The sequence below is a fragment of the Corylus avellana genome, chromosome ca2, assembly GCF_901000735.1.
Source record: "Corylus avellana chromosome ca2, CavTom2PMs-1.0".
In the NCBI taxonomy this organism is placed as follows: Eukaryota; Viridiplantae; Streptophyta; class Magnoliopsida; order Fagales; family Betulaceae; genus Corylus; species Corylus avellana.
Window position 1 is genome coordinate 9,626,507 of NC_081542.1, and position 24,095 is coordinate 9,650,601.

A 24,095-nucleotide genomic window follows, 5' to 3' on the forward strand; every position below is an offset into this window, starting at 1 on the left:
GATCTATCTTCTTTTGGGATTTGGTTTTAGTTGAAAATTTATTTTTCTTTTTGTTTGGTTCAGACCTTAAGAGATTTAGGGGGCGGTTGGGTTGGAATGCAGGGGAATCTTCTGTGTTATATGTGATGAATCTTCTTTTTCTTTGAGCTCGTTTAGGATTGTGGTTTCAATAAGTATAATTTTATAAATTTATTTTTCTTTTTGTTTGGTTGAGACCTTAAGAGATTTGGGGGGAGGAGTGGTGGTGGAATGCAGGGGAATCTTCCTTGTATGTGTTTATACGTGATGATTCTTCTTCTTTTTCTTTTCTTTTCTTTTATTTGTAATGACTGATTTTTTGAGGTTTGAATGTGGGGAGGGAGGAGAATACAAATGGGCCCATTTGTTGTTCATGTAGGATGCGTCAATCACAAGACATTGCCATCGAATGATGCATACGACCATCTTATGACAATTTGGATTTGTTGGAGTTACATGTGTTGGTATGTTCATGGCGAACCGCTTGTGCCTGCTTCTAATCTGCATACTAACGAATTAGGATCATCTTCAGTTTAAATGAACTGAAGAATATCCAGTTAGTTATATTTGAGAAGTATTTTTATTTTATCAAAAAGTGAAAGTATAAAAATATCCATAAAATATAACTAACTTAATATTTTCAAGTTGGTTTGAATGTGGGGATGAAGGAGAAAACAAATGGGCCCATTTGTTGTTCATGTGGGATGTGTCAATCACAAGACATTGCCATCGAATGATGCATACGACCATTTTATGACAATTTGGATTTGACCGAGTTACATGTGTTGGTATGTTCATGGCGAACTGCTTATGTTTGCTTCTAGTTTGCGTACTAACGAATTAGGATCTTCTTCAGTTCAAATAAACTGGAGAATATTCAATTAGTTATATTTGACGGATATTTTTGTTTTCTCAAAAAGTGAAAGAATAAAAATATCCATAAAATATAACTAACTTAATATTCTCAAATTGATTTGAATTGGAGAGAATGCACTCGTTAATAATGAATGCTCAAGCCAGAGGTATGCCATGTTGTTTCCCATGCATGATGCAAACATTGGACCATCTCATTTCATCCCACATGGTCCTTATTTTGGGAACATTGTTGAGTACAACCCAGGAGCATCTATCTCTCATCTCTCTCTTTGAAAGAGAATCTGAGAAGAGCCTGAATTTTTTGGGTTTGAAAGAAAAAGAGTACACAAAAGAGGCAGCAGGCCCACTAGAAGCCTGAAAACGACTATCTACTTAGGAGTGCCTTTTTGGATTAGTTATCTGTGGACCTCATGACATGCTGTGTAGTCGCTAATAACTAATTATGAGTCATTTCTCATGTCATTATTTATAAGGAGGACCTCATGACATCCTGTGTAGTCGCTAATAACTAATTATGAGTCTTTTCTCATGTCATTGTTTATAAGGAGTTATTAGCAAAGACAATCTAGTTGTATCATCAGTGAGGACATGTCGTGTCGGGTTCTAAGCTATTAGTGACAACCCTAAACATTACAAGTGACGACTAAGAGATTATCAGCTCTGATTTAAAGTCGTTCTTGATAATGGGTTATCAACAATGACATTTAATTTGGAGTTCTGAAGTTATTTGATGATAAACATTATCTTGTTGATGAAGACCTATTCTCTTGTAGTGTCATTAGACACACTCACATATACAGACACATAAACCCACTAATATGCACTCAAATATATATAATAATTTATAATAAGAAAAATAAAGTAATACAAGTTGAAACAAGCTTATACGAGTTCGACTCGTTTAATAAACAAGCTTAAATTTTTGTTTTGCTCTGTTCGTTAAAAAAATGAACCGAACCAAGTTAATCCAAGCAAGACCTGAGTCTATTCACTAGCGATTTTGTTTACTTATTGCCCAGCTGTGCTTATTTAATTGTAGGTATCCTTGTCCAGCTATCTACATAAGAAAACATTTTTTTTACATCAAGCTGCCACAGCTTCTAAAAAAAATAAAAATAAAAATAAAAAGTTGCCACAGCTTCCATCCTTGAGAAATACCAATGAGATCACAACACGAACACCCACAAAAAAAAAAAAAAAAAAAAACAAACAAACAAACAAACCAACAAAATGAGAATTTTGTTTGGGGGCAGTCAACAGCTCCCCTCAAACTACTATTCAATTGATAATGTCAGTCCTAAACTTTCAATTGTAACAGTGTCCCCCTAAACTACCAAAAATTGTCAATGTTTCCCCTAAATCTTTTAAAATATTCTTTCGTTTTTTTTAAAAAAAAAAAAATTAAAACTTTTCGTTTGAAAATAATTGTTTTTAAATCATTATTTTTAAATTAAATTTTTTTCGTTTAAATTTTTTTAAAAAAAAAAATCGTTGATTTTTTCTTTTTCTTTTTTAATTTAATTTATAAGGGTTTTTTTTTTCTTATTAAGAAATATATAGGGGCATTTTTATCTTTTTGCTAACCTTATAGAGACATTAACAAGTTTTGGTAGTTTGGAGAAGAAATTATCGCAATTGAAAGTTTGAGAAATATTGTCAATTAGGTGATAATTTAAGGAGGTATGTTAGTATGTGGACCTTACCCATTTTGTTTTGAATTATAGTCCATGTTTTTCTCGCATTTTTTATTTTTTTTTATCATACCTTTTTTCTCGCATGTTAATAAGACTGAATTAGAAGAACATTTTTATAACCCAATTTAGACAAAAACTTTATCTATTTATTATTCATTTTTGCAGAAACTTGAGTCTTGACAAATGCCATTATGCCACCCCAATAAATATAACAAAATTTTAAGTTGTTTTGACAATTATCTAACCTCTTTTTTTGTTTTTTTTGTTTCACATGGTAAGGCCAACCAACATAACATACCTACAGGAAAAAAAGAAAAATATAAAATTATTGAAATTAAGGGTAAATATATTATAAATCACTGAGTCAACCCGCCAAAACTGTAAAATTCATAAGTTTTTTTTTTTTTTTTACTCCATGGGTAAATTGAAATGCCAAATAAATTCCTATCGTTAAATTTTCTCAAATTTGTGTAACGCTTGTTAATTCCAATCAAAATGCACCGTTTTGCCACGCCAGCATATTAATTTAATTTAAAAATTAAATCTAAAAAAACAAAAAAAAATTTACTCCTTGGTACAGTCTGCGAAGGTGCGCTCGAGCGCAGGTCCGACTTTCAAAGCCTTATACCAAGACCCATTTCCGATTTTCGGAGCTGAACTCGCCACCAATGCAACCAAAACCCACCAACCCCTCTTGTCCTTTGATCTGAGTTTAGAATGACCAATTTGCTTTGTCGTTTATCACTTGTCGAATCTTGACCGTCCATCTCCTTTAAGGAGATGTCTGGATCCTTGGTTGTGAATCTAAGGTAATGCTATAAGTCTTTCTAGAGTTTTCTTAGAGTTATCCAAAATGTGATGTGGCTTCTAAAATCACCAATCGATCAAAGTTCAATTCATGACATCTCAAATTCAACCGTAATTTTAAAAGTCAAATTATATTTGGGATGACTCTAGGATACCAGCCCCAACTGTCCTTTGATCTTGTTTAGAATGACCCATTTGCTTTGTCGTGTATCACTTGTTGAATCTTGACCATCCATCTCCTTTAAGGAGATGTCTGGATCTTTGGTTGGGTATTTAAGGTAATGCGATAAGTTTTGGTAGAGTCTTCTTAAAGTTATTTTAAATGTGACGTGAGTTTTAAAATTATTAATAAATAAAAATTTAATATATAACATCTCAAATTTAACAGTAATTTAAAAAATCTCATTACATTTTAGAAGAATCTCGGATATGATTGGAACTCGCCTCTTGAAAAGATTCCGTCCCGTCTTTTAGGATTTTGGGTGAATTATCTCTACAGTTCTCCTCTGTCACTCTCTCACACACACAGACTCACAGCTGCCACAGCTCCGACTTACCATTTTAGACATGGCTGCCCACTTTCCTCTGCTCCGGGCGTCAACCTCCCTCTCCACCAGACCTCTTCATATCTACAGCTTCAAACCCACTACCCCAACCTTCTCTTCGTACATTCCAAGACAAAGTGGTCGGTCCCGTATGTTTCTTTTGCAAAATATGACCTCTATGTTTTGCTCTTTTCATTCTGTGCATGTGTCTGTTTTTCAGGTTTGCGTGGATTATCTTCTGTCGCATGCGCTTATTCAAATGGGAGGGAGCCTGAGGCCGACTCGGTGGATGACGGTGTCAAGAGTGTTGAACGGCTGCAGGAAGAGAAACCGCGTGCCGAGTTGTCTGCTCGGATTGCATCGGGGGAATTCACTGTGGAGCAATCTGGGTATACTTAATTAATATAATAACCTTGAAATGAAGGATAATCCTTTTGTTTCTCTTAGCATAGTTATCGCGGGAATTATTATGTCTGCGTATATCTACATTAAAGAATTGTGTGGATATGCTTATATGGCAAGATATCCCATGTAGTTTAAAATATTACCCTTGAACAAATGGGATGCATGGCTGAAATGAAATGGGCATTTTTTGTTAATCTATCAAATACTACCACAGTCACAATGTCAATATCTTGGATTATAAGCTTATTAAACAAATTATTATAATCAAATTGTAGCCATTAGAATTAGATAGTCCTTCTATAAAATTCATTGAGATGTCAGACCAAATCCTAGTAGGAAGAGGTAGGGGTTGTAATAACCCAGCAGGATTTAGATTCTGTGTCTTATTTCTTTGATAAGAGTCACATTCCCTGATGAACTGTTTGATATCCCCTTTCATCCCAGACCAAATAAAATCAGCCGTAGCTCTCTGTAGGGTTTTGTGATACCCTGAGTGTCCAACAATTGGGCTACTATGTACAGTGTAAAATCCTGTCTTTAAGTTCAGATTCCGCACCCAAGAAATATTCTGCCATTCTTGAAGAGTAGACCATTCCTCAAACTGTAACCCTTTCCTTCTAGTTTTCCCTCCTGCAGTTTTGATTGGATATCTTAGATGTTGCATCTTGTGAATAAGTTGCCTTCAAGTCTTCAATCCATGTAGGGTCTAGAAAAGTAATGACAGAAATACTAGAGTCCTCAGTATCAGTGCATTTGCAACTCTGTTTTCCTTACCTTTCTTGTATTCAATTGCAAAATTGTAACCCAACAACTTAGAAACCTATTTTTGTTAAGAGGGAATACCAACTTTCTGCTCTAGGAGGAACTTCAGAGTATGATGATCTGTTTGAACTGTAAATGGTTTCCCTATCAAATAGGCACTGCAAGTACCAACGACAGTAGTTCCTTTTCATAAGTTGACAAATGCAGAGCCAACTTAGAAAGGCAAGTGGCCTATTATCTTGCATCAACACAGCCCCTACCCCTTCACCAGATGCATCACATTCAATCGCAAAGGTTTTAGTAAAATCAAGAAGGGCTAACACCCGTGGGCTAGTTGACTGCAACTTTGAGTTTCTTGGAAAGCCTCTCTATCTGAGTCGGTCCACTTAAAAGAATCTTTCTTCAGTAGTGAAGTCAGTGGGGGCAGCTATCAGTCCATAACTTCGAATAAACTTCCTGTAATAGCTTGTTAAACCTAGAAAGGGCTAAAAGGACTAAAGCATGGCGTAGGCAGCAAAACCAGGAAAAGTCCAGTTTAGCATTGAATCTATATTCCCTTAACAAACAAGTTTAGATTCTGTGTCTTATTTCTTTGTTAAACCTAAAAAGGGCTAAAAGGACTTAAGCATGGTGTAGGCAGCAAAACCCTTAGCGACGATGTCCAGGAAAAGTCCAGTTTAGCATTGAATCTATATTCGCATGATCACCCTTAACACCCTCTTTTGAAATTATGAGACCTAAGTACTTGATTTCAGGTATCCAAACTTAGTCTTCGATCTCTTAGAATAAAGTTGTTGCTGTTTCAAGGTTCGCAAATAGTTTTTAGACGTGCCAAGTGCTACTCTAGACAATAAATGTAGACTAAAATATCGTAAAAAAACACAATCACAAACTTTCTCAAATAGGATCGAAAGACATCATGCATTAAACCTTGATAGGGAGAAGATGCTTTTTGTTTTTTTAATGAATGAGGTAAAAGGTGTGTATTGGTTAAGTCAAAACGCATAACCAGAAATTCATAGACCTTCATGAGTACAGAAAGTAGTCTTAGGAATATCCTCCTCCCTCATTTTGATCTGGTTATCACCAGATCGTAAATCCATCTTAGAAAAAATAATGGACCCATGCGATTCATCCAGTAACTCATCCACTACAGGAATAAGATATTTATCCTTATTAGTTTCCTTGTTTGAAGCCTGATAATTGATGCTCATGTGCTAACTTCCATTCGCTTTCCTAGCCAATAATGCAGGAGAAGAAAATGGGGATAGACTTGGTCTAATTACCCCATATTCTAGCAATTCCCGAACAATCTTCTCAATTTCAATTTTTTGATAGTTGGGGTACCTGTAATGTGTAACACATAGAGGTTGTGACCCCTCTTTCAAATTGATTTGATGGTCATGGTTTCTGTTAGGAGGAAGTCCGTTAAGTTTTGCAAACACCTTTTCAAATTCCCCTAACAGTTTTAAGGATTTGCTAATTTTCTTAAAAGAGTAATCTTCTTGACAATGTACTTACAAAAAAAAAAAAAAAGAATCTTCTTGACAATGGAGTTGTAATAAAACTCCTCTCTTTTCTGCCCTATGCTACTTACTAACTTCTTTCTGATCAATCAAGTAGTTCTAGTTGGGTTAAGACCCTTCAAAATTATTGTCCTTCCCATGTAGCTAAACTTGTATCTTCCTTCACTATTGATCATCTCCCCATTAGCAACTTTAACTTGTATCTGCTCCATTTTCTGGATTGGTAACTGACTTCTAGTAACCTTAGAACCATCCATAAAATTCTGGGTACTACCCGTATCAATAAGCATCACTCCGCTAATTTCTTCACTGCCTCAATAGCCTCTTGGTTCGAGGACTTGGTGAACCAGTAATGGCATGAAGAGATATCTCAGGAAATTCACCCAGTTCTTCTACAACTCCCTTGATAGATACAAATCCTCCCCTGCAGTCTATTCCAGGTAATCTTTTTGCCTCTCTTCCTTGGAAATCTCAATACCTTCGATTATGTACAATCTAGGAACCTTGCATTTGTGGCCTGGATGCCTCTTTCCATCACAATAATAGCGTAATCCTTTATCCCTTCTCTCCTGCATCTGAGATGAAGTAATCTTCTGTATAGGAACCTTGTTCTTGTTTTTTGATTTTGGAGGACCCGGAAATTGTTGGCATCCTTGTGGTTGTACTCTTTCCGCTTCACCCCCAAAGATCTCACAACCTTTCTGCTGCTCCACACATACTCTTCTTGAATTGAGCATTTAGTGTAGTTGAATTGAGAATTCTTACAGGCAGCTTTATTTCATCCTTCAACCCACTTAGAAAACAACTCAATTTGTTCCTTTCAGACAACCCTCTCAGCCTGTTGGATAAACTTTGAAACTCTGCCTTGTATGACATTGTAGTAACCTGTCTTAGCCTAGTGAGTGCCTTCATTGGATCATCATAGGCTGTTGGTCCAAACCTCACTTGAGGTGCTTTGACAAATGCATCCCAAATAGTAAAAACACCAGATTCCTCTGCATCCTGAAACCATACTAAAGCCTCTCCTTCCAATATGAAGTGAGGCCATTAGAACCCCATGATGGATGGGTGTTTGATTGTAGTTGAAAAACTGGTTTACCTTTTATATCCATCCTGATGTATTCTTTTTCTGATGACAGGAAAACCCCCCTAAGTTATTGTGTACCCACCTCTGAAAGATAAACCCCGAACTCGTGTAACGCACCCCACCACACGAATCGGTTAAATTTGGCTTTTGTCTGGGGTATGGCCCTAAGAAGTTATTTGCGCCCAAGGGGATTCAAACCTTAGACTTGATGGTTATGCCACCAAAGTCCAAAGCCTTCACCACTTGAGTCAACCCCTTGGGCTTAGATGGATTCTCCCCATCAAATCTTGAAAAGTCCAGTTTGAGTGTCCTCGTCTGCAATCTTGCATGCTGCCCTCCTGTTGTTTTAGCTCCATCTTGATGCATATGTGAGTTTCTGCCTTGTACATTAGTTAAAGCTCTTATACTTTTTGCCATATTACTTATCTGAACAATATCTTCTAATATCTTCCGTTGGTTTTCTTGAGCTCGCTGTTGTGCTTCTTGTTGCTGTCGCATATTGGCCACTAATTCTGTCAATTGAGAGAAGTGTGTACCTTCAACCATTGTAGGATGAATTGCTGTGATACCACTTGTAGTATGCTTGTTTATTTTTCAGTAAAGAGTGTATCTTTGATGATTTGTAGTGCAATTGGTGAATTGAAGGAAAGAAAATGGAAAGAAGAAGAAGAAAGAATCGAGAGAGTGACTCGGTTCAAAGTAATCAACCTCCAAAACAAAGTGTTTTATATTTCTCCAGAGTTGTTTTTACATTTCCCCCTTGGGCCTTTTAGTCAAGCTGTAGAAACTTAACCACCTCCCTGCTTATCAGGCCTAACTAACTAAAATAATAAGATAAAGAAACAAGAAGTGGCTAACAGCCCAATAAACTTATCTAACTAAGCAATCACATGGCAATTTAATCCACCTAGGATTACAAATGGCACTATCCGATATAGCAACACACGCCTCCATTATTAATCCACACGCTCTCCTCCAGATTCCCTTAACACTCCATACGCCTTCCTTTAGATGCCTCCACCTATTCCAGAAACCTCAGATTATGCCATCTATTTCCCCATTCCTGAGCTCCTCCCTTTCTATGTGATTAGCTCCCAACCCTAATTTGAAACCCATTTCTCTTTGCACCATTCCCTTATGAAAATCTTACCATTGCACCCTTCATCACTGGGCCCATTGCATATCCTTTGGTTTTATTTCACTTAGGTATTCAAAATTTCACTTAGGTCTGCGTTTGAACACCAATCTTGATAAGAAGATTTATGGATTCAAAAGTTAATCTTGGAGGCTTGAATATGTGTTTTTACTTCTTTGTTTGTTTGAATACAGTCAAGAATAAATCTTCTTCGTGGCATTTCTGCCTTCAAATGCATGTATGTGACCATTTTTTAGATTCGTATTTATTCATTTGTCTTTTATTTTGGGTACAAGTGTTCCATTTGTAGTGAAGAAGAGTTTGTCAAAGTTGGGGGTTCCTAGTGGAATTCTGGAATTCTTATATGGGTGGGTTGATGCCCATGAAGAGTGTGCAAAGATTCCAGAGGCATCAGGATCAATTCGTGCTATTCGAAGTGAGGCCTTTTTCATTCCCTTGTATGAGCTCTACCTCAGATATGGTGGAATTTTCAGGTTAAACTTTGGACCAAAGGTTTGTTTTTTCATATTTCAACATCCATTTCACCTTGAATTTATTAGATAATTAATAGGGCATGTCAATTATGGATTTTTGATCAATCCTTGATGTTGGTTGTAGTCATTTCTAATAGTTTCGGATCCTTCCATCTCAAAACATATATTTAGGGATAACTCAAAGGCTTATTCAAAGGTAAACCAATTGACCTTTTCCCTAATTGCTTATTCTCTCTCTCTCTCTCTCTCTCTCTCTCTCTTCATTATGTGGTCTCAGTACAAGTAAACGAGAGGTTGCTTGCTCCCCTAGACATATCTGCTTATGGTATCTTCATGTAAATTTTGCTTTATTATTGATGACCCTTTATTACTTTTTCTTTCCACTTTCTAGGCAAAACAGATATTTGACTTTCTGGTTGAAAAGGTGCTAATTGTTCTCAAAGAATGGAGGCAGTTACACCTGATGAAAATGGCTGGTTTACTGGCATGCACTTTGATGGTCATTCCATCAGCAGATGCTGTTGATGCTATCAAAACATGTACCTGCTTGCTTAAGGAATGCAGGTATCTCATTGTAATTGGTTAAACCATTTCTGAGGCTGGCATATGGTGTCTTATTCCTTGTTTGATTATAACAAGATAGCTACTGAGGCTACAAGAATACTGAAATAATGTGCTACCCATGCTTCCTGTAAGAACTCAGAAGAATTGGGAGCAAATTTAGCTTTATATACTCCAGTTTTCTACAGTTCAAATCAGAGTTTAGAAAAAGAACCAACCCAGGTCAACATAATTCATTATGTTAATGAAACTATAATTGTATGAGGTGCCTGTATGGCTGTATTGCACAATGCTGGACTTGACTGAAGTTGTTTGTTGATAATATCTACATTAATTAAGAAATTTCACCTCGAGAAGGGGAATTATATAATGAAGGAATAAGTATCTGTTTTAAATTGATTGCCAACATTGAACTGGAGTTTACCCACTCTTGGAGAGCATATCTCTTAGATGGTGTTCAATCTGAGGTGGAATTCAACCTGCCAACTCGTTCTAAATCTCATTCGAACTTAAACTTAGAATGAGCGATTCTGTCTAACTTTTCAGTCTTCTCTTTACAGCCTGTTTTGACCCACTAAACATTGGAATTGGAAAAAAATTCATGAAATATGACTTTGTAGGCATTTGAATCAGATTTGCAACGCCACAATGCCTGCTTCCATACGATGTCATAATCACGAGATATGACCTTTTTTATAAGACTGGTCCGATGAGAAACTACCCTTCATCAATTAATCTCTTTGAACTTTAGGAGTGACTTAGGTTTATCTGAATGCTGTTTCCCCCCTCTTTCTTTCTTTATGTATCACCAAATATGTCATTCTATGTCCGAAATTTAGTTTGTCCCTTATGCTTAAATTGATCATTGGTGCTTTTGTAAACATCAGGGTAGAACTTGCCAAGTGCATTGGAAACCCATTATGTGCTGCCAATATTGCTTGTCTCCAAACTTGCAACAATCGACCTGATGAGACTGAATGTCAGGTTAGTTCTCCTCTATCTTTCTCTGGATATATTGTGGGGCTCACCAGTTTGGACTGATTAAGGTAAACTCTTGTTGTCTTACGTCACTTTTTATGTCTTGCAGATCAAATGTGGGGACTTGTTTGAAAACAACGTTGTGGATGAATTTAATGAATGTGCAGTATCACGAAAGAAGTGTGTACCTACAAAATCTGATGTTGGGGAATTTCCTATCCCTGATCCTTCTGTTCTAGTTAGGAATTTCAACATTGCAGATTTCAATGGGAAGTGGTTCATTACTAGTGGCTTAAATCCTACCTTTGATACTTTTGATTGCCAATTGCATGAATTCCACATGGAGTCTAACAAACTTGTTGGAAATTTGTCGTGGAGAATACGAACGCCAGATGGTGGCTTTTTCACTCGATCAGCTATACAGAGATTTGTGCAAGATCCCGCCCAGCCTGGTATACTTTACAATCATGACAACGAGTATCTTCACTATCAAGATGATTGGTAATTTCTCAATTTCTTTCTGCAGCTAGTTTTATACTCCTCTTCATGTATCCATTTAGGCATGCTTGCATGCATATTTGCTAGTTGTTTGTTTCCAAGTTCTTTGTCTTCGATAGAACAATCTTTCTTATACCATGTGTTGAAATATGATGCACTTTTCATGTCAGAATGAGTCAGTCAAGGGATTGGTTGTTAGGAGAAAATCATGAAATTACACCAATCAATTACCTTGATTTGATATTGATAGTTGACTTTTCATTTTCAAAGTGTTGAAATCCCATTATAAATATGGGTTCTTTGTTGTATTATACATTCAAGCCACTAATCAAAGATGTAGCCCTACCGGGTGTTTCCTATGGTGGACATAGGTTTCAAAGGTTGAATGACCTTAATTCTTTGTGTTCCTCCTTTCTCAATCTTCTCTTCATTGTATACTATTTCAAATTTTAACATGATATCAAAGCGGGTTTATCAAACCTTCAAACCTTGTAGGTGATATCTTTAATTACTTTGTCAATCAACTATTGTTATCAACCTCATTTTTCATTTCCCATCTTCAGTAGGAAATATTGCCTCTTCTTTATGCATTTTTCATCCTAATGTCTCACATCATTGCAAAGATTTCATCACAGTAATATTATTGTAACATGTTTCCATTCTAATGGCATTTATCTTTATGTACCCTTGAAGCACATCTAGTTTGGTTCAAAGCAAGTTTTGGCTTTATTAGCCAAATTTTTTTTACACTAGGAGTGCAGTACATTTTGAAAGACAACTTCAAGCTTTCAAATTTAAATCCTGCAAGTTGTGCATCTCATCATGGATTTCGTACACAACTTGAGGGGGAGTGGTAAAGTATAATATACTTTCCATATCAAAAAATGAGTAAATCGAGGGGATTGAATGTTAGAGTTTTTTCTTCATGAAATTACAGCAACCAATTACCTTGATTTGAAATTCAAATTTAATAAATTGATAGTTGTCTTTCCATTTTAAATTGTTAAAATTCCATTATAAGTGTGGATCACTTGTAATGTGTTCATTCAAGCCAATAATCAAATATCTAGCCCTCTCGAGCATTTCCTGTAGTGGATGTAGACCTCTAAGACCAAATCATCGTAATTCTTTGCATTCCTCCTTTCTCCATCTCTTCATTTTGCCTCCTATTTCAAATTTTAGCACTAAGTGTGTCTTGTAATAACTGTCCCTGCTTGAACCAGAAGTAGAGCTTATGGAGCCCGTCAAAGACATTCAAGGAGAAATCAGCATTGTAGGAGGAAACTGTGTGTATAAAAATAAAGTGCTCCTCCTTGACCTGTTTTTAGAACATTTTGACGATTGTTGTTTGGTGGCTGGAGTTAGGGTTTCCACTGTAGAAGTAGCCCCATATTTTATGTCCCACTCCTTGATCTTTCTAGGAATCTTAAGTGTATACCACTCAAGTTGCTCCTTGGGGATGCGTGACACAATCTGTTTCTCACAGTGCTTAGTTGACACAATAATCTCTATTTTGGGATTTTGAGCCAAGTATATACCATACTCAAGTTGCCCCTTGGGTTTGTACAATTCAACCAGGATTGCTCAAATTTCTTCAGGAAGAATACTGTACTATTTTGGGATCTTCCTGTCACAGAGGCATTATTGAGGTCTCCCATCCCAGAATTGGATTACTGCCGATGAGCTCACTCTCTTCTTCTGGAATTTTCTTACTCCCCCTCAATCTTCTCTCAACAATTATGTCCTTATCTGGATTGTTATCCAAGACAGTCAATTAAGTCAAGCCTTTGGATGGAAGGACCTTTGAGTAACTGTGCTCTCGCATTGAATTAAGTATGAATTCTGGATAAATTTCCTCCTTTATATGACTTTTGCATTCATGATTCAATTCATCAAATAAATATTTCTTTGATTATAACAACAACAAAGGTACTTGTCATTGATTTTTGCCTTCTTATATATATATAAGAAGGTGATAAACCAAACAAGTATAAGACAGAGACAAACCAAACAAGACTACTTCTGTACTTGTTTTAGTTCGCTCTAAAACATTTAATATGTCTTCAACGACAATAGTTAGTCCTTTTGAGCCTTGCTGGATTATTGGCAGTTGAAAGAATTGGACAATTAGGTTCTGACTGTCCATATCTATAGGATATTTTATAGGTGAAAACTTGATGTAGGCAGAAAAGTTACTCATATCTGTTTTCGGAAAACGACTTAAAGCCTTTGATATGAAAGCATACTCATTTTTATTACATGTCACTGCACAATTTATCTTCTCTTTGGGGAAGATGATATGTGATCCACACTAGATTAGAAATGTCTACATCTATCCTTGTTGGGAGCCTCTTTATAGATGACGAACATCATGCATTTAATTGTGCATATTTATCAGCAAGGAACCATCTTGTCTGGTCAAACCACTAACCTAGTTGCCCGGGTGCTCAGCTAGTCAGTTCAATTAAGTTCTTACCTTTCATCAAGGTGATCTAGGTAAGTTGCTTTATTGTAAATTGTACGCAACTCTATTCAAGTCACTTGATACCTGTTGGGAAAACTAATGGCTCAAAGAGACTCAAATGCTGGTAACATTAGAATTTACTCTTTTGTTCGTTCATATCCTTGGTTTCTTGTCTTTCTGTATGTATGGAATATATTAGACTTCATATATATGCACAAGGGACATTATTTTCACCGAGCTTTTTAATAGAGCTGTCTGACTAGTGATCCATAAGTTGAACAAATTACATATACTCGATTGGTTGCATAAGTTGAACAAATCTGTTAATGTAAGGAAGTATAGATATTCTGCTATTATCATTCAGGGCTCAACACTTGGAAAAGCTCCTCATAATTATTTCTGTTTTAATATCATTTGACCCTTCATTTAACTAAAAACCTTACCAGCATTACTAAAGACTTGTGCAGGTATATTCTATCATCCAAAATAGAGAATAAGCAAGATGACTACGTATTTGTATATTATCGAGGCAGAAATGATGCATGGGATGGTTATGGTGGTGCTTTTTTGTACACAAGAAGTTCGGTTTTGCCGGAAAGCATTGTTCCAGAACTTGAAAGAGCAACTAAGAGCATAGGACGTGACTTCAACACGTTCATAAAAACGGATAACACTTGCGGTCCCGAGCCTACCATTGTTGAGAGGCTTGAGAAGACAGTAGAGGAAGGGGAGAGAACCATTATAAAGGAAGTTGAAGAGATAGAAGGGGAAGTTGAGAAGGTTGGACAGACTGAAAGGACCTTATTGGAGAAGTTGGTTGAAGGATTTAAAGTGCTTCAAGAAGATGAGGAGAATTTCATAAGAGAGCTAAGCAAAGAAGAGATGGATATATTAAGCGAGCTAAAGATGGAGGCAACAGAGGTAGAAAAGCTCTTTGGAAAAGCACTGCCAATTAGGAAGCTTAGATAGATTTCCATTTTGAAATAGGTGAGTTCATTGTTTACACCATACATAGTTACTTTCATTTTTAATTCTTTGAAAGATGTAATCTGATTTTGCATCCATACTTTTTTCACTTGGTAGAAGATGAAATGCAAAATTTAATTAATATTATATGAAAAATCAATTACAAGGCAATTTTCCATACTTTTTTCTTGGATTGTACAACTGCATGGCTCTCGAGAAGGGAAATTTTAAAAGTAGAAAAAATTACATTTTACTTCTCAAAGTTTGAGGCAATTTTCAATTCAACCTTCAATGTTTTAATTTTTGCAATGCATTCTCCCAAACTTTCAAAGTTTTGTAAACTAATCTGTCAGTCAAAGCGGTTTTGACTGATAGAACAGTGATCACGTGACTTGCATGTGATGACTTTTGTAGTTTTCTTCCCCAAAATGTCCCCCCACCCACACATACCCCTTCAGGAATATGCTCAAGCGCAGGAATCGCTCCCAGCTGATCATCGCAGTATGCTTCCAGATCTCCCATGAATATGATGAGCTGCAAGAAGCCTTTCTTCCTCCTCCTCCGTAAACGGCTGTCTGTTTATTCTAGGGTCAAGTTGATTAAACCACCTCAATCTGCAACTCTTCCCTGCATATTTATCCGAAAAACCTATTAGACTATCACACACACAGAGAGAGTACATTTTTCTTCGGGGTCATGAATCATGATGTAAGAAATTAATAAGATCAGATAAATCCCAACCGTTGAATCTAATCTGGTAAGATCCAAGAGTCCTTAGAGAGAGAGAGAGAGAGATTGATGAAAATCATACAGGATCTTCCTTGAAGCTTCTCTGCAATCGAGTTCCAGTTTTGAGCGCCGTACTGGTCGACAAGTTGCCAGAGCTTTTCATCCTCGGCGGGCCTCCAGTGTCCACGTGGGCAAGTACCACTCTTGGCGTCGTCACTAGAACCGGCACCAAAATCCTCCATGGACGAAGCTAAGCGAGGGAGCGATGGGCGGAGGTGAGAAATAAATAAAATTAGTTAGTTGTTGGACAGGAAAAAAACGCAGAAAAAAGAGAGTAGTGGAGATGAAGTATAGAGAGGAGTATAGATATGGTGAATTGCTGGAAGATCTGGAAGCATACTGCGATGATAAGCTGGGGGCGATTCCTGCGCTTGAGGAGATTCCTGAAGGGGTGTGGGTGGGGAGCATTATGGGGAAGAAAGCTACAAAAGTGATCACGTGATTACTTTTCGTAAGTCAAAACTGTTTTTTTCCGTCAAAATTGTTTTGATTGATGGATTGGTCAAAATTGCAAAAATTTAAAAATTTGAAGAATGTATTACAAAAATTAAAATATTAGAAGTTGAATTAAAATTATTTCAAACTTTAGACGAATAAAGTATAACTTTCCTTTAAAATTAACATTTGACCTTAGACCACCAAACTTTAATATAAAAAAAATAAATTAATTAATTAAAAAAAAAAAAAAAAAAAAGGTAACATTTGACCGTTGGAGGGGTTTATAAGGTCAAAAACCTCTTGGACATGGTAAATTATTATCAGATGGTAGTGTTTATCATAATATGATTTAGATTGATAGACTCTAGGAATGACTCTTATTTCATGGAAAACAAAGAATCACGCATGTGGTATCCTTCCCTCGCTATCAAATTTCAACAATAGGCATTTGGGTTGAGCATCGCCCCTTACGGGCGGAGATCAATCCTAGTCTGCAGTTGTAATTGCCCCCCAATGGCGGTTTTGAGCATCTGATTGCCAGTCCATTACAGGCAAAATTTGCTCTTATCCACCTATGTGCAGCGGATATTTTTTATTAACCATCATTTCTCTCGTTTTGGTATTAAATATACATTTTTATTATATATATGGGTGTGTGGGTAGACGATATTATCTGCTACCGCATAACCATTTACTGCAATTCGCCTGTGGGCGGATAGATATTATCCACTCCCGCATACCCATATACCACTATTCTACTGGGCAAATATAGGCTATATAGCTATATGGATACTCGCCCACCTAGGTTACTAGGCCAAAAATCCACTTGTATCCCTTATAGGGGCCGGATACGGGAGGCGGGTAGGTTTGGCTTGCTGCACAGTCTAACAGGCATCTAAATGGTGATAGATCGATAAGAGAAATAGAGTCAAAGTAAAGATGACATATTCACATCCTTGTTTTGGCCATAAAATGTACACATTTACACCAAGGTGGTAGTTGAGTTGGCAAATGAAATTCCTTTCATCCTAGTAGTCACGTGTTCGAATCCGCTTGCGGTAGTAGATGCGTAAACCAGATGCTACTATGAAGATGCTTTGTTGGCTCACACCTTGATGGGGCTGTGGTGACGGGTTCACCTTCCTAGGCAGTAGCTATGGCTCAAACCGGACATTCCGCAGCGGGTGGGAATCCCGATGGTAACGCCTAAGGGGGAAAATTACACTGGTCGCTCCTTCCCGTCCTTTAAATTAGAAAAAAAAAAAAAAATGCTAAGTTTACAAACAAATTTTACAAAAAAACCTTTTACATGTTGTGGCACAACATTATTGGGAAAAGTGAGTTCAACTTTTGAGAAACATAATCATATTGTGTCATATCATGTTGTAATTTTTTATTTTTTTTTTGTAAATTTGTTTGCAAGCCTAGCATTTTTCAAAAAGAAAACATTACAAAACGTATGGAGGGGACAGGCGGCCTGCAACGTGCTATTTCATGTTAAACAGCCTTCACGGCATGAGATTCCATATCAACCTTAGGGTGTCTTTAAGCATTTCCGAAACATAAGTAATCTCAGCTGCATGTTCCTGATAATTGAATGATAAACACATGAAGGATCATTAAGAAAATATAGAAATAAATGTAAAGAGAAACATATAGATTGTTTGCTTAATTAATATATACTCATCACAAATAATCTACAATGTCAATTACGTTGAACCTCAATAATTATCCAAATCCTGTGTTGTTGCTTATGATTCTGGTTTTTTGTTGCTTACTATATATGTAATCATCTTGCTTTTGAAAGCGAGGGTCTTATTTGGGGTTTGAAGTTGTACACTAGTTATAAAAAAAGTAAGTACAGCTGAACATGTCAATTGTTCCATTTTTTTTATTTTTCTTTTTTCTTTTTAACTACTGTCTACAAGTTGAGATCCCAAATAAAACCACTAGATTTAAAAGTAAGACCATATGAATATTTGTCTGTGCACCTTCAACCACAGTTTATGGCAAAGGGAGCAACATAAGATTTTAAAGACTGCTATCCTTTGATGTATAGAAAATTATAACATTTTTCAGCTACTTTTCATTTTTTTTTTTTTTTACTTATTTATGTATTTCTGAAGAAGGCCAGCTATTTAAAAAGCCATATTTCAAATAATAAAATATTTGAGATAATGCTAAGAGCTTTGAAAATGTAGCGACTTCGGTGACAGATTTGCGAAAGATTATACTCAACACTTTCTATGCTAGGATATTTGCGCATCATAGTTGGCTTGTAACTAGTTTTGTAGATTTTTTGAATTTGTGTTCTTTTTCTTCATATTAGGGGTTCTTGTATACTCTCTATGTACTCGGGTTCGGCCTCTTTACACTTAATTAATGATAATGAAATTAATTATATAAAAAAATAAAAAATAAAACAAGAAAACACAGTGCAGAAATTATCCACTTAAGAAGCATGCAGATAGACATTACTACCTGTAATAATGAGATGACACTTTTCACCTTCAAATTTATCTCTCTTGAAGCTTCCCCAATTGAATTTCTAAACTCAAATCGATCAGCCTCTCTCACTTTCAGCCTCATTGATGGACTTTTATAGACTTTAGCTATTGTGTGCCAAACCCCCACCATACAATATCTGTTTCCAGAAGACGCATAACCTAAGGGCCATCTCAACCCACCCTTCACATCTGGATCTAGAACTGCAGAATTAATCAAATTTATAATATTTTCCATCTCATCAGCTTGAAAAAGCAAATGAATTTAGTTTGATCATAAATGTTAGTCTCAAGTATAAGAAATAGCACAATAAAACTATCTTGAATGGTTAAGACTTAAGTGGATTATTCCCACCCCTGTTTGCATTTTTTCTTTTTTCTTTCTCGTTTTTTTGGTCAGGTTGCTTCATAGCAAATGAAGATTAAAATTAATATTTCCAATTAAAACATGTTGAGGGAAGAAATCAAATTTTGTATACGTTTTTTCAATCATTAAGTACCCATAAAACTTAAACCTAAACGTAAATATGCTTTTCATTTCCTTTCTAATATAAATAGGCATTGACATGCGCACACACCCAGATAAACACACATAACAATAGCTAAATAATGGGGAAAATACACTTGCCCCTAATAAACTGACACTTCTTTCTCACTTTTTTTCAAAAAAATAATAATAATTCAAACTCATTAAAAGCACATAGGGGCGCAATAGGGGCGCAACTCTAATACATTAAAAGACTTCTTTCTCACTTGCCCCTCGAAACTACCACTTATGACACATAACCCCTTCCAACTATCAATTGTTGGCAAAAATACCCTTCCGATAGCCTAGCACATTAAAAGGGATGGAATTTGTAAAACATGTCATACATGTGCTCATTTCTTACATGAATGACAAAAATGTCATAGAGAAAAAAAAAGAAAAAAAAAAAAAAAGAAAAAAAGAGGTAATATCTTGAGGTAATATAAAAACACATAGTGATAAAACATTCTTCAAACAATGGTATCCAACAAACATTTAAAAATATGGTAAATATCTTATAAATCCCTAAGTCAACGCGCCAAAATTAAAAACTCCTTAAGTTTTTTTTTTTTCTTCTTCTTCAAATTTTTACTTCCTCGGTTAATCGAAAAGACAAATATATCCCTAACGTTATATTTTCCCAAATTTTTTAACTCCCGTAAGTTCCAAACAAAATGCACCGTTTTGATAAAATAATTTTCAGTCTCAGTTTTTGATCCTACGTGTTCACAGTGGACACGTAGGATCAAAACTCACCGTTTTGATCTGAACACGTAGGATCAAAACTCACCGTTTTGATCTAATGCCAAAACGGTGAGCAGCATTTGGACTTGGGTTTTTATTTCCAAACCCCAAAATCACAGTCGTTCTCCGTCACCCACACAAGACCAGTAGACAAAATCGACGACAAAAGCAGACATCGATGGCATCCAAACCCCCGCGTCCGAAACCCTGGCGGCCAAAACTCAATCCGGTGTCCAAACCCAACGTCATCGCAATGCTCTATATTTGACGGCTAGGGTTCCGTATAATCAGAATTCAAACGCATTGAGGAAGACGAAGATAATTTCTAGTATTTTTTGTGGGTTTTGTTGATTCAAAGAAATGGAAGCCTTTCATTATAGTTTTAGGAAGCTTTTTGTTGTATTGGAAGCTTTTTGTCGAATTTGTGTTGGATCTATATATACTTTTTTGCCTTGTTGTATTGGAATCTTATTATATAATTATTTTTCTTGTAAATTTGCAAGAAAAATGGCAGTGGGTGTTGTCCATGGTTGTGGACTATATTGGTTGTGATCCATATTGCTTTTGTTGGTACTTTATTCCATTGTTAATTGTGAACTTTTGGGGTTTAGTGGCTTTGTCCATAATAGCCTATGTTTGTGCGAAGGTGTATCGTGTTTTGTCCTTTGACAATTGATTGTGGGTCATAGAAAGGGTTGAGAGTAATTACAAGAAGGGGTGGTAGTTTGGTATTTGTGGCACATGGGTTGTGTGATTGTCCACTATTTATCATGTTTTAATGCAGGTCAATATATATATGTAAACTTTCATGCAGTTTTGACATCTCCACAGTGCAAAGACAGCCTAACATCTTCACGTTAAAGGTGAAATCCTAAATCATTAGTAGTAATCACAGTTCCCTTATGGGTTTTACAAAATAAAAATTCACAAACCTTTTTCAACTTCCCAGTGTAGAATTCGCCTTCACTGTCTTCTTCTCCGAAAATTTTCTTCTTCTTGTTCATGTTCTTTGAAATTCTTTAACTGTAAAAAGAAGATTATAAGTGGATTATTGATTATAACATACAATTAAAAAACCATATCATATGTTGTCTATAAAATGCACATCTATGCTATAGGACAGAAAACTAACTTAATAAAGATTGAAAACTTGTATTATACTTATGAAAAAGCACTTGTCTTATGAAATGAAAGAGCACTTGTCTTAATTACTGTGGAACAAATCCAGGGAATAAGTGCAAATGATAATTTACTTATTGTGTCCTGATTGTCTTTTTGGTGTATAGGTAGTTAGCACAATTGACTCATATCAAGTGTAACCAATTCCAACATGATTGTCATAACATGATAGTGTTCATTGTTGATTGTATCGTTTCTACAGTATTGTTGTGCAGCTTGTTTGTTACTTGCTTGCTCTGTAGATTTATGTTATCAAAGTACTTATTCTTTTATTTTTTCAACGTTATATGTTGGTGGCCTATCTTACCGAGAAATTGTCTTCTATTATAGAAATTGTTGAGAAAAACTAGCTATGAAATGTGATTAATGAAGGATTCTGGTTTCTGCAATAGGCCCTTGCTTAAACCGTCAAATCATTAGAGAAAAAATGTAAAAGATGAAAATTTCTCTTTCATAGATCTAACCCTTTTGATAATAAAAATAAAATAAATAAAAACAAAGGGAAATACACTTAGGTCCCCATGAATTGACTCTCATTTGCATAAGCTTCCTAAAAAAACAAGAAAAAGCTTTCATTTTTTTGAATCAACAAAACCCGCAAAAAAATTGAAACCAAAAATGACCTTCGTCTTCCTCAAGGCGTTCAAATACATAGCAAAACAGAATCCTAGCCAGAGCGTTGCGATGATGTTGGGCTTGGATGCCGTGAGTTTTGGCCGTCGGGCTTTTGACGTCGTCAATGTCTGCTTCTGCCGTTGATTTCTTTTGGTTGGGTCTTACGTGGGTGACATAGCACAATGGCGATTTGGGGGTTTCGAAATAAAACCCCCAAGTCTAGATGCTCACCGTTTTGGCATCGATGAGTTTTGATCCTACGTGTCCACTGTGGACACGCAAGATCAAAAACTGGGACTGACATGGCTTGTATCAAAACAGTTCATTTTGTTTGGGACTAACGACGTTAAAAAATTGAGAAAAATATAACGGTGGAGATTTATTTGTTTGTTCAATTAACCTAGGGAGTAAAAATTCAAAGAAAAAAAAAAAACTTAGGGAGTTTTTCGTTTTGCCACATTGACTCAAGGATTTATAAGAAATTTGCCCTTAAAAATATTGAGATCATTTAGCGAGCTCTCATACTAGATATGTTTCAGTAGATTCTGTTGCTCTTACTATGTTATTTTCACCCTAGTGAAACAAAATACTTCTTCCCTTACAAAGCCCAAAAGCAAAAGCCCATTGTGAGTAAAAAAAGTCCATGGCTTTTGAAGCACATTGGTACTAGCCCGTAAAACCTGGCGTTACCGCCAAATCCACCTCAAATAACGCGGTTAGGCACAAGATCGTGCAGGTCCAATAATCAGGGGAGCCCAATCAAGGCTCAACAAACCCAATCAAGGCATAACAAAGCCAATCTGGGCTCAACAAATCAAATCGTGCCAAAAAGAGTCTAGGTGCATCTAGAAATCATCATACAACCTCTCCAGAGATTATCATGGCAAATATTCATTGAGCAACCATTCCCAAAGATCAAAGATGTCAAGTAAGAGTCCCACAATGACTCACACACTCAGTTGCATCTATAAAAAGGGCAACCTACCAAAACACAAAAAATACAGTGAATTCTATCTCTACTACTCTCATTTCATTATCATTACTCTATTGTTATTTACTCTCATTGTCTATAATTCTAACTTAGGTATCGGAGGTAGAACGGCCATTACACCCCCCACTTTGCAGCCTTCTATCATTGATCCATTTTTTACTTTTAGCAAGCTTTGAAATCAAGTTGCTACTAGGGTTAACAACTGTCTCAACAGTTGGCGCCGTCTGTGGGAAACGAAGATCATTTAAACGATCCAAAGTTCAAACAGGACAAAGTCACAAATGGTAGTTACGAGATCTTAAGGCCAAACCGAAGATACCCTCAACATGAACAATGTTCCTCCTCGCCAACCGGAAAACACCAACCAACATGATGCAAGCGACATCGAAACTGATGAAACTCCAACAACACCTTTCGTCTTTGGGCCGCAATTGCCAACTGACATGCGCCTAGGGACATTGGAGTTCCAGCTTTGACACATTTCAAAAACAACGGAGTTGCTATTGCAAAGAAGTTTCGAGAATTAGCGCAGGGAGAAGGACTCATCAGATGCAGAATTTCAACCTGAGACATCCAACGGACCTAAAAAGCCACTTGGAACCAAAGGAGAAGATGACTCAACAAACGCTAGGATGGACACCTTCCAAGTTAAGCTGGATAATATAATGTAGCAATTGAATGGCTCTCACACCATGGCCGATGACGATTTCCATGGGACGGACCAGCCGTTCACCAAAAAGGTAGCTGAGGCCAATCTGCCCCCCAAGTTCAAACTGTCGCAGCTGGGCCAATATGACGGGAGCAAAGACCCAGCGGATCATCTACAGAATTATAGGGCTCACATGGCGTTGCAGGCCTCATCGAATGCAATCATTTGCCGTGCCTTCCCGCTTACCCTCAAAGGGGTAGCCATGTGTTGGTTCAACAGCTTGCAACCTCAGTCCATTGGGACTTTTGCAGAACTAGGTAAGAGCTTTATGGCAGACGTGGCTCACAAGCCACCTTAACAATTGGAAGAACTCGTGGCAAAAGCCGAAGAGTTTATTAATGCAGAGGAAACCATAAAAGCATTTGCAAAGTAAGCAAAGAAAGAAAAATCTTCGGAAAGGAAGAGGGAGAGTCGACGACTGAGAAGGGACGTGCGGGCTAACAGAGTAGAGAATTGTTTCAAGGCATATCCAGCACATGCACCACCTCAGCATTGCCAACATCGGTTAAGTGTGCCTGGAGTAGCAACTAACATGTTAATGCAGGTATGCAATGATCCTGGACTCCATTGGTCAAACCCCGTTCGGTCGCTCCTAGAAGGGCAAAGGTCTAACAAATACTATGAATACCATCGAGACAAGGGGGCATGACATGGAAGACTGCTACTATTTGAAAAGATTGATCGATAGGTTGGCCAAAGAAAGAAAGTAGCGAGACGGACATCCTGTCGAGCATCAACTCCTAAACTGACGGGAAGATAACCAACGAGAGCACCACCAAGTACA

At 36.7% G+C, this 24,095-nt stretch overlaps 2 protein-coding genes across 3 annotated transcripts; one reads left to right on the forward strand and one right to left on the reverse strand.

Annotated features, from left to right (window-relative positions):
- The first annotated feature begins 3,830 nt into the window (after positions 1–3,830).
- Positions 3,831–14,958, forward strand: LOC132170535 (violaxanthin de-epoxidase, chloroplastic). 2 transcript variants are annotated; one of them, XM_059581545.1, is made up of 8 exons: positions 3,831–4,080; positions 4,161–4,329; positions 9,152–9,368; positions 9,474–9,545; positions 9,741–9,913; positions 10,798–10,894; positions 10,998–11,389; positions 14,318–14,958. In XM_059581545.1, exons 1-8 carry the CDS (start codon positions 3,963–3,965, stop codon positions 14,817–14,819), a joined length of 1,740 nt encoding a protein of 579 aa, XP_059437528.1. In that variant the 5' UTR covers positions 3,831–3,962; the 3' UTR covers positions 14,820–14,958. The 2 variants fall into 2 exon arrangements, with proteins under 2 accessions (XP_059437528.1, XP_059437529.1); XM_059581546.1 differs by lacking the exons at positions 3,831–4,080; positions 4,161–4,329 and adding an exon at positions 4,347–7,073.
- Positions 14,959–15,194: 236 nt separating this feature from the next.
- Positions 15,195–16,040, reverse strand: LOC132170537 (transcription factor MYB54-like). The gene is made up of 3 exons (XM_059581547.1): positions 15,946–16,040; positions 15,628–15,795; positions 15,195–15,443 (listed from the first exon to the last, which is right to left on the reverse strand). Exons 2-3 carry the CDS (start codon positions 15,785–15,787, stop codon positions 15,310–15,312), a joined length of 294 nt encoding a protein of 97 aa, XP_059437530.1. The 5' UTR covers positions 15,788–15,795; positions 15,946–16,040; the 3' UTR covers positions 15,195–15,309.
- Positions 16,041–24,095: the final 8,055 nt, after the last annotated feature.